Source organism: Rattus rattus, chromosome 4, assembly GCF_011064425.1.
Source record: "Rattus rattus isolate New Zealand chromosome 4, Rrattus_CSIRO_v1, whole genome shotgun sequence".
Lineage (NCBI taxonomy): Eukaryota > Metazoa > Chordata > Mammalia > Rodentia > Muridae > Rattus > Rattus rattus.
Genome location: NC_046157.1, coordinates 161,888,757 through 161,898,937, shown reverse-complemented (window position 1 = coordinate 161,898,937; position 10,181 = coordinate 161,888,757). Strand labels below are relative to the sequence as shown.

Genomic DNA, 10,181 nt, shown 5'->3' with positions numbered 1-10,181 from the left:
ACCTCTCTCCATTACTTTACACGCGTCTCCTTTTCTTCTCCCCTTAGAATACTGTACAGCTGACACAAACTCCCAAGGCAGGAAAATACAAACCAGCATATTTAACCTGAACAAGGTCGCATGAACGAACAAGCAAAGCGAAATGTCTGTGGATGGCTTAATTACAGGACAAACAGCATAAATAAAGCATCGGTCGTCGGGAAACGTAAAATTATGGAATGAGGTAATATCAAAATGCCCCTGATCGGCCACCCACCTCTGGAGAAGCTCTCGCTGTGCTTCTGCCTTCTGCGTGTGGCTAGGCAGGTGAGGTGGCCTTCCTTGCCCCTACCCAGAGATGTGCCAGCGGTGCACGGCCTTGTCTGGAGTTTCTCTTTGCAAAGAAGCTCTTGTGGCAAGAGGAGGACTCGAGGTGGAACTGGGGGAAGGGAAGGAGGAGGGAAAGAAAATGTCCAGGCCCTGTCTTCTGCAGGTCCAGCCTCAGGCTGTTGTAGAGGGCCAGCCACCTTCTGTGCTTTCCTGGGATTCGACACCCTTCAGTCCTCAGGGCTCAGGGCTGGAGGACCAGTTCTCATCTGAGAAGCTTCTCATTTTAGAAGAAAAATGACCCCCTTCCCCCCAAGCCCCACAATGTAGGGAGGGAAAGGAATTGTTTTACATACAAGAAAAGGGTTATTTTCAACAAGAAGGTATGGCATCTTTCCCCTCTGATCACAAGGATGCTTTGAAGGGATCTCTTTCCCGTCTGTCACACAATTGCCAGGTCTCCACTCGACTGCCCTGTACCACTCTGGTAAGAAAACTGTAGGACTTGGTTGGTAGGTGAGCAAGGTGCAGGCAAGAGCAGGATCTAGAAGCCCCATTTGGGCTGGCCCCAACTCAGGGCACCCTTGGTCCCTTCTCTGCCCATCCCGACGAGCCAGGTGGATTGGGTATCTTCTGAGCACATCAGCTGTGGACAGGGGGCTGCTTACAAATTCTTTTGGTGCATGCCCTTGGTGAGTTCACATGAGCACCCAGGAAGCTAAGCTTTTCTTTCTGCAAGCATCTGAGAGCAATCTCTAGTATCCACACTGACATGTGGGCTAGTGTGGACGCAGTCCTGAACCCAATGGGCTGCAGTGTGATCCTAGAGTGGTTGTTCCCAACCACAGTACATTAAAGGGCTCTCCTCGGGGCCTGCTCCCAGCCCCCCACCCACTCACACTTCTTGGTTCCTTTATGTCACCCGCAACAAGACAAAGGCCATGTAATTCCCTGCACACAGAATTTCACACCAGCCCTCCCTTTGGCGGGAAGACTCCATCATATGGCTTGATTCACGACCCCTGGGGGTCCCCAGCAGATGCCACGTGCCCAGCAAAATAAAGACAAGCCCTGAGCTGACCTCCTCCTCACTCCCTGAGGCCACTTACTTGGACCCTCGAGGGTGGCTGCCAGTGCTGGGTGTCCACACCCACCTGAGGCTCTCTATGGAAGAGGATGGCCTCAGTTAAGAATGCTTTGACCAGACAGGAGCAAACCCAAACTAAATACAGGAAAAATGGCCTCTTGAGATGAGGGACAGGAGGCCAGCTTCCCCAGGGACCCTCAGTGTGCACACCTGACCTGGATCTGCTAAAACTTAAGATGCAAAGCCTTGTTGGCTGTCTAGTTATCCATGGCGAAACATTCTCTCTTTCTCAACTCTGACCCAGGGTCTAAACCACCGTTTAAAGGGCAGCAGGTACAGACACTAACGGGGGTCTCAGCATCTGGAAGAGTCCGGTCAGGTCAGGACTTCTAAGTGGGAGGAGACTGCGTGTGTTCAAACGCTAAGACCCCAGATGTTGTCTTTCCCCATGAAGTGAGAGATAAACCCTGACTACTCCGGGCGCTGGGATCTCTAATCAGCTGTCCCTGCTTCTTGCTTCCAGGGGTGGGACTAAAAGCCTGGGGTCTACTGCTGAGTGGTACCAGCAGAGGAGCTGCCCTCCCCACCCCACCTCTCAAGAAGGAATGTGACATTTTGGCTAAAAGACCATCCACTTTAGCTGCTTTAAAGAGAAGGGTCCCAAAGAGACCAGACAAATAGCTGGGCCATGTGGTTCCTTAGACCTGATGTCTTGGTCCTGCAGTGTACCAGGCACACGTCTTGGCGTGCTGCTAGCCAGGGCCGGGCAGGAGGAGGGCCATTTAGAATGCACGAGGAGTAGAAGAGAAGGTGGCATATTGGACACCAATGGCCCTGGAGGCTTTCTGGTGAGTGACAAGGGAAAAATCGCCTCCAGCTGTGCCCTTCACAACAGAAGCAGTGGGGGATAAATTCTGTTATTAATTTTATTATTTTTTTTTTTTAAGGAAAGATGTTCATCCGTTTCACATTTCTTCAAATTCCTTCCCGCTTTTCAATTTGTTTGCTTCAAAGTCATAAATACAATCCTGGGGGGGTTCTAGCAAAGCCTCAGGGACCTTGTAGGGTGTGAAGAGACAGGCGAGCTGAGGAGAGCCCACCAGAAAGCAAGGGCCTGCCTCTCAGGGAGGTCGGCCTCTCAGGAGTTTGCAGGCTCTGATGGCACAGCTCCCAGCTGTGCTGTTGTGGGGCATCTGCAGGAGGGGTGGAGACTGACCATCTCAGGCATGAGACAGCCCAAATGCAGGGAGGAAGGGCAGAAACCTTGGCAACCAGGAGCGCAGATCAGGCTCAGGGCCAGCAGGTCTCTGGCTCACCAAGTTCAGACACAAACTCACTGTGGGTCTTGACAGAGGGAGGAGGATGTTACAGGGTGCCCTGGGGTTCACCCTCTCTGGCTAAGCTTCTCAGGGGACAGAGGCAGTAAAGCCGAAGGGCTGAGGTGCTATGGTGCTCAAAGTTAATGGGGACTGGGAACTGACAGTGTATGTATGCTCCTCGAGTGTGTGCCTGTGTGCGTGCATGTGCATGCGTGTGTGTGTGTGTGTGTGTGTGTGTGTGTGCACGTGTAAGCACCCCAGCAGTGCAGGGAGGAGGCGGCTTGGTGAGCCGATAGCAGAGGTATGAGGTTACAGGAGAGGAGGCTCTTCTTAGGCTCGAGTGATACTTGGGGATGATGGGAGAGCAGTGCTTAGCTCTTTGTAAAACCAGACAAACCATTAGAGGGGCTTTCTCAGCATCAGGAGGCTTCCCTTCCTCCCCTGACACTTCGCAGCCTGGGGGAGGGTGTCAGAAGCAGAGGTCACCCCAGGTGAGTCTGACATGTGCCTGGTTCTATCACTGCCTCCCCAGGACCAGTGACAAATCACAGGCCTGTTTGTGGCTGGCCCCAGCTGGGAACTTCTCGACAAGAGAGGAAATTCACCCCAAATATGAATGGACTCCGTGTCGAATGGACTCTGCAGTGGGTTATCCCTTCCCAGAGCCCCTCACTCCTGGCAGGAGAGTGGCCTCAGCTCTAACAGTGTGTCTGCAATGAGAACTCACGAGTCCCCCCACCCCAACTCTTTCTACTTCCTTTCTTGGTTTTAGTCAGTCCACCGTGCGACTATCTTACTCAGATATGCTCTCTAAAAAGCGCTTCCCATCAGAGGAAGTGTTTGGTGCTGGGGCTGCCATCTTGTCCCTGTTTCTCCCAGCCTTGGTGTCAGCATGAAAATGGGAACAAGCAGGTCATCGCTGAGGGAAGGACCTGGTGTGAAACAGAAGCACGGTTAGGCCACGTCTCTCCTTTATCAGCACAGAGAGCCCCGGAGGCCCTGCTGCCACCCTTGTATCTGCTGCCGAAACTCAGGCTTATGAAAAAGTGGGCAATCCTTGGGCAGTTCAGCACGGCAAAAACTGGCAGGGGAGGGGTCATGTGTTCTGAGGAAGAACTGATGGTGTCAGAGCGACCTAGGGAGGGAGGGTGGGAGGGAACCAGAGCAAGCAACTGCGTATTCAGGCAGCGGAGGGTGATATGAAACAAGGAGTCATTTGGGAAAATATCATATTATAAACACACGGTAATATGTACACACTCATATACACCCCGAAGAGAGGCCTCACAAAGGAGTCCGTTTCCTTTCCGAAGTAGGCTCCCCTATGATAGAAGCACTCCTAGTGGGATTAACTACACTGAAATAATTTAAGAATTTATAGTCTATCTGTGTTCTCTATAGAAGTCTACGGTAAAGGCTACGTGTGCGGATCGCAGGGTCGGATGCTGATGCATTCTTCAAAAAATAGGTAGGCAATGACAGCTCGCTTTCTCTATTCACATTTAAAGTAACGACACAGTGATGGATAGCAGGAGGAAAAACCAAATGCAGGGCGCATGGGGCTGAGCTCAGGGGTCTCAGACCTGTGGCTTCGCATCTGTGACATTTCTGGATACTGGTCAGTTCCGGCTGTGGTGAGCCTGGAGATCTCCACGAGACACTGCCCACATCTAAATGCTGTGTAAAGCTTTACTTTTGTTCCCATCTACTTTAATTTTTTTTTTTTTTTTTTTTGTAAAAAAGTTAAAGAGGAGGAAAAACTCTTACAAAATAGAAAGTTCAGATATATAAGCGTGAGGAAGCTTCTCCACAGGATGCCTGCCGGTGGTGGCTTTGCCCAGGGTCCTGTTTTCCAGTGTGATGGCCTTCTCCCTGCCACACTGTCACGGGAGCTCTCTGGCAAGGCTGCCCCAACTTTTCTTAAAAACTAAATAGTGTCACGGTTCGGTGCTCCTGTCTGACCACCGTGCTGAAGGTGTCTGGCATCTGATGCCCCCCGTGCCCCACGATGGCAATCTGTGTTAGAGCCAGACAGCTGGACCGTGTGTACGGCGTCTACGGACTCTCCGGGGCGAGCTGTGCCAGAGCGGCTAGCAGCTGCTTACAGGACACCTTTGTGGGTCTGGCGTTTCCCGAAATCACCCCTTCTTGCCACAGCCCCTTGGTTTGGTTGGGAAGGACGGTCTCGGCTCTAAAACCTGCCTCTGGGAAGAGGGCTCGTGCACGCCTTCCTTCCCACTCTTCTGCCTCTCTCCTTCCCCTCCCCCTCCCTCTTTAATAAGCAATTTGTGCCACCGTCTTATTCTGATCCGCACCTTTTAAAAAGCTGTTTTTCAGATTAATGGTAGTTTGCTGCTGGGAGCACTTCGCATGGACAATGATCTGTAACCCTCTGATCTCAACCAGTTGCACGTTATTAGTTCCCATCCAGCTCAATTTATAAATTAACATGGGTGCCATTTGTCTGTGCAAAAATCAATGCATATTTATGAACTTTTATTCGAATAGATTTTCACACATCTTATCTATGACAGAAACCTGGGTGATTCAGACTTTGTGGATCGGGAGTGGCTGAGGCCTGACACATCCGTTGTGGCCAAAGTACAGAAAAAAAAAAATCTCTCAGGAAAAAAAAATCCTTTTACGTATTTACTTAGTTTTGGAACACATTTGAAAGCCGTTTTCAGCTGAATTCATGATTTCTTTTAGAATTTCCAAGTTGCTCTTTATTTACTTTTTTTTTTTTTCCATTTTGTTTTTGCACCAAGAAAGGGGAATGGAGTCAAATAATACCCGGCAACTGATTTCCTCTCTTTGGACTGAAAAATTAAACAGATACTAAATTATGACAGTGAATTTGGGAAGGAGGGCTCCGAGGGCTGGAGAGACACGTCTAGGGTAATATGATGCTGCTAGGCGCACGGCAATCATATCGTGGCAATCACCGGAGCGTGCCGTGTAACTACCTCCTCGGCTAATATGCCTTCTTCCCGGTGATGACTAATCACGTTCTATTAAACAGCGGTAATGCTGGAGGAACTCGACTATACAAGTGTAATGAAGCCAGTATTCTCCCTGGACAGATTAGCTACAACTGATTTGACACCTACCATCATAGGGGCTTCAGACCTGACAAACTGTGCTTGCTTCTGATTTATGCCGTCAAGCTCCCCCGAGAAGACGTGAAATCCAAGCCTCCTTTTTGGTCGAGGCGAAATGTACTGATGTGCTTAACTGCCAGTTAGGGGACGCTGCCCCTTCTCCTTGCTGCCCCTCCCCCCGCTCCGTCTCCAGGCCACTGGAACAGGGGTCCCCCGTTGTCGTGTGCTATCCTCAAAGCCGGGAGGTGGTCGGTCCCTCCTACGTTGCTTCCGGAGGGTGGGAAAAGAGTTCCGTTCTGTAGCCTGCAGCCTCTTCTCCCCTTGAGGATGTCCAGGTTTGGAGATTTCGTGTGGGGTGAGTGAGTGGCAGGTGGGTGGAAGGCGTCCACCAGGAAGAGGGAGGGAACTGAGAGACTCACGTGGTGTTGCAACTTCCGGAGCAGGTGGGCGTGGAATCCCGGGTGAATCCCGGGTGGAGTGTTGGCTGAGCTCAGATGACACTGGGCGCCCTGCCGCTACTGTTGTTCCTGCTGTTGTTCTTCCTGGACAGGTTGGGGGTAGCCATGAGCACAAAGCGCTCGTCGGGGCAGCCGTACTGTAGAAGCACGTCGATACACTCCTGGCTGGAGGCCTGACGGGCATAGGCCAGTGCTGTGTTCCCGTGGGCGTCTCGGGCCATGACGTCCACCCCGTACTGTAGAGGCAACAGAGTGTAAGTTAGTGTCCCTGGAAATTTACGGATGGGCAAGGATTGCACACAACCTCAGATCTACATGTGCATGGAGCCGGGATAGACACTTGGTGACCAAGGAGTTTGAACAGGCTCTGTCCCCGTTGTTAGGAAAAGACCACCCCCCCTCCCGCCTCTGCATCTCACAAACAGATCAGAGGACTTCAGTTTGGCTTTCTAATCGTATATACATGGAGAAGGCAGAAAGATGGCTGGGAGGGTAAAGGTTCTTGTCAAGACTGAAATCTGAGTTGGATCCATAGAGCTTACGTTGTTGAAAGACAAAATGAACTTCTGCAAGCTGTCCTCTGACAGCCACAGGACTGCTGTGTCACATGTGCACACAAGCACGCACCCATGCACGCACACTAGCTGCATTGGATCCTGTCACCAGAGTGGACACAGAGGTACTAGTGGCTGATATCCTGGAGGTGTTTTTAGGAAGCTGCCTAGGAACGTTACTGTATTATGAAAATAAAAATTCGAAGGTTTGGCAAAGGGACTCCTAGAAGTCATTCAAATTATTTATGTCCCCAAGAAGATAACAATGAGAAACAGTTTCTATCACCCCAAAATGTTTGACTTGAGAGGCCGTTAGAAAGACACTTGGGGACCTCTAGCAAATGGGCATCTGTTTCATTTCTGCTCTGCACCAAGCCTCTCCCCACCCCCTCTCTCCGCCCACTGTTCTATACCCCCAGGCAGGTAAGTCTAGATGGAAAGTTCTAATCCCGCTAGGGTTGGCTCTCAGGGTCGGCCTTCTATAGGAGAGAGAGGTCAGGAGAATAATGCACTCTGACCCCACAGAGATGCCACCCTCTGCTGGGCATGTGGTGGGCACCGCAGCCACTTACCCAGATCAGCAGCTGAACCAGGACCACGTTGCCCTTGCGGCAGGCCAGGTGCAGGGCTGTGCGACCATCTCCTTCCCCACAGGTCTCATTCACCTCATCCCGTGACCCGTGTGCCAGAAGCAGGATGACAGTCCGCAGGTCTTCCTCAGCAGTGGCATGTAGCAGTTGCTGGCCCAGGGAGAACTCTGTGCATGGCAGTGGGGCCAGGAAGAGTTTCTGCTCATACTTGGCCCGGATCCACCGTTCCTTTTCTTCCCTGCAAGAAGTCACCACGCAGGTATGCGTTAGAGTTGAGGCTGGAACCTCTGCTCTGGCAGTCGCCACGGTTAGGAGGCACAGGAAAAGAGCAGCGTCCGTCTCCTCTTAGAATACGGCCCCCTTTGTGGGTGGGTGGGGGGGTGTGGGTGTTTGATTCATGGTTCCAGAACTGGTATCCCTCTGCCCGTATCCTCTACTCCCATCCCAGTTCCAGAGCCAGAACCTCTGGGCGTGGTTTGCAAGCTATTGTAGAGGCTCCCTTACGGGAACTCTGACTTGGGAACACAGCCTTATCTGCCATGCAGGGCCTGGGGGCCTGCATCAGTGAATACAAACACAGGCTCTGTAGCTCAAAGGCTTGGGCTTTCTGGAAGGAAGGAAGAAGGAAGGGAGGGAGGGAGGGAGGGAGGGAGGGAGGGAGGGAGAGATGGATGGATGGATGGATGAATGGATTCCCCAGAGAGATATGCTTATATTGACTAAAAAGAAAGGTCCCAGGTGAACTGACTCTAGTGCTGGCAAGTGAACAGGGCTAGGGGTAGGGCAGCAGAGGTACGGTGTCCCTTTTGCTCCTAATTCCCCACTAGTCTGGGATGAAGGCACGGGCGAGGGTCTCCTGTCACTTCCAGATGAAGAAAACACTGAAGATTCACACAGGAATCTGTCATCTCTTTAGAGACTTGGGGAAGGCTTAAGGGGAGGGTGCAGAATGTTGATCTCCGAGGAAACATGTTCCAGGGCCCAGCCTCAAGAGGAAAAAAAATGGGCAGCCTCTGAGGCCGGAGCAAAGCTAGGGACAAGAGGGCAGGGTGAAGTTAGTAGGCTGTGGGCTCTGCAATCAGGTTGAGCCCTGGTGATGCGATGGACACAGTGTCTTGTCTCCAGCTCCTCCCACGACCTGGAGACTAGGAGCCTGGGGGCCTACCTGTCAGGGAAGTATTGCAGACAAGGAGGAAGGGGTGGAAAAGGAAGAGAGGAAAGACCACCCCGCTCCCAGGGCTCTGTGTTTATATTACATAGATCAAGAAGGTAGGCCTGCTGGGCACAGTGAGGTGAACCTTTAACAGGGAGGCAGAAGCAGGTGGATTTCTGTGAGTTCAAGGCTAGCCTGGTCAACATAGTGAGTTCCAGGCCAGCCACTGGCACGTAGTGAGAGGGCCCTGTGAGCTGCCTGTAGGCTCTGGGATAGTTAGATGTGGGTGCAGGTTTCTCAAAACAAAACCAAACCAACCAAAGCAAAAAACAAAGAAACCTAAGCGAGAAAGGATGAACTCCACGGTCCTCCTGACTCTACTCCTCGTTAGGAAAAGGGGTGGCGCGTGCGTGCGTGTTTTAAAAGAGGACCTGTGATTTCATGAGTAACCCTTAGAGCAGCAAGCAGGTGGTGTGCTCCCAAAGCCTGAGCCCTGCTTTTTCACCAGGGTGTTGGAGAAAGCCAGCAAATCCCACACATATGGGCAGACTGTAATTATCTCAGACTTCAGTAGGAACCTGACTCACAGTGACTTCTGAAACCTAGAGCTTCTCGCAGCAATAATCAGGGCTGCAGGGAGGAATCAGGGGCCTTCCCCAACCCTCCAGAAAGAAAACTCATTACATTTCTGCTTCCAAGGCCCAGAAGAAAGGCCTCGTTTACACCTCTGCACAGTGTTTACATTGCGCCTGGTGACCTAGTGTCAGGTTAGCCCTAATCTGTTTTTAAATACTTAGGCAAACAGATTCTTCCAGGAGTAAATCTGGATTAGTTTTGCTTCACTTCCTGGTACATGTGAGTGACCCCCAAGTGACCCCTGACTCTTCATTCAGAGACTTCCAGGACAAACACTTGGCTGCAGCTGAGATGAACTGGCCTCTAGAGCCTCTGCAGAGGAGCCCCTCATACACATCCTCACTTAGGCAGGGGGACATCCGGGGAATGCGAGGCCCAGACCGCAGGGCTTCACACTCTATTTTAAAAGCTTGTTTATAACATGTTAAGCGTTTGTTGAGGTAGTTCATAAATCAGGAAGGAGAAAGAGCAAGACGTGAGTTAAATGAGAAGGGCTAATGGGGTAGGAGACGTCCAGACCTCCAGTTTCCAATCTGCTAACTCTCATTTTTGGGTAGGCATTAAAATCACACTGTCTTATTCTGCTCCAGTTGATTTTAAAAGTCATTGCCAGATCATCCAGGGGTAACGGGAGAACTCAACATCAGAACTCGGGGCTTAACTGCGATGATTAAAATTTCATTTTAATATTCAAATACCCAGCCAAAGACTGAGCAGAGAGATTCCTGCCTCCACCAAGGACAATCCCTAGACTGCTGGCAGTGTGACTTTAGTTTCAGATGGAAACAGAACCCTGCAGTGCCCATCGCCCGGGCCCCTTGGCTTTTGAGCTCACCAGAAGTCTAAGTGAGGCCTCAGGCTTCATGCCTGCATCAGATCTGGCTCTGTTCTTTTTTGTTGTTGTTGTTGTTGATGTTTTGTTTTTGTTTTTTTGTTTTTGTTGCTGTTGCTGAAATCCATTTAGTATAGAAAGAGAG

General features: G+C 51.1%; 1 protein-coding gene across 9 annotated transcripts in view; it reads right to left on the bottom strand.

Annotated features, from left to right (window-relative positions):
* Positions 1-5,191: 5,191 nt before the first annotated feature.
* Positions 5,192-10,181, bottom strand: part of Agap1 (ArfGAP with GTPase domain, ankyrin repeat and PH domain 1) — a 428,036-nt gene continuing 423,046 nt past the window's right edge. For all 9 annotated transcript variants that reach the window (XM_032901597.1, XM_032901598.1, XM_032901599.1 and 6 more), the window contains 2 exons: positions 7,398-7,653; positions 5,192-6,507 (listed from right to left, as the gene is read on the bottom strand). In XM_032901597.1, the coding sequence (XP_032757488.1) occupies positions 6,304-6,507; positions 7,398-7,653 (460 nt within the window). In that variant the 3' untranslated portion in view covers positions 5,192-6,303. The remainder of the gene's footprint in view (positions 6,508-7,397; positions 7,654-10,181) is intronic.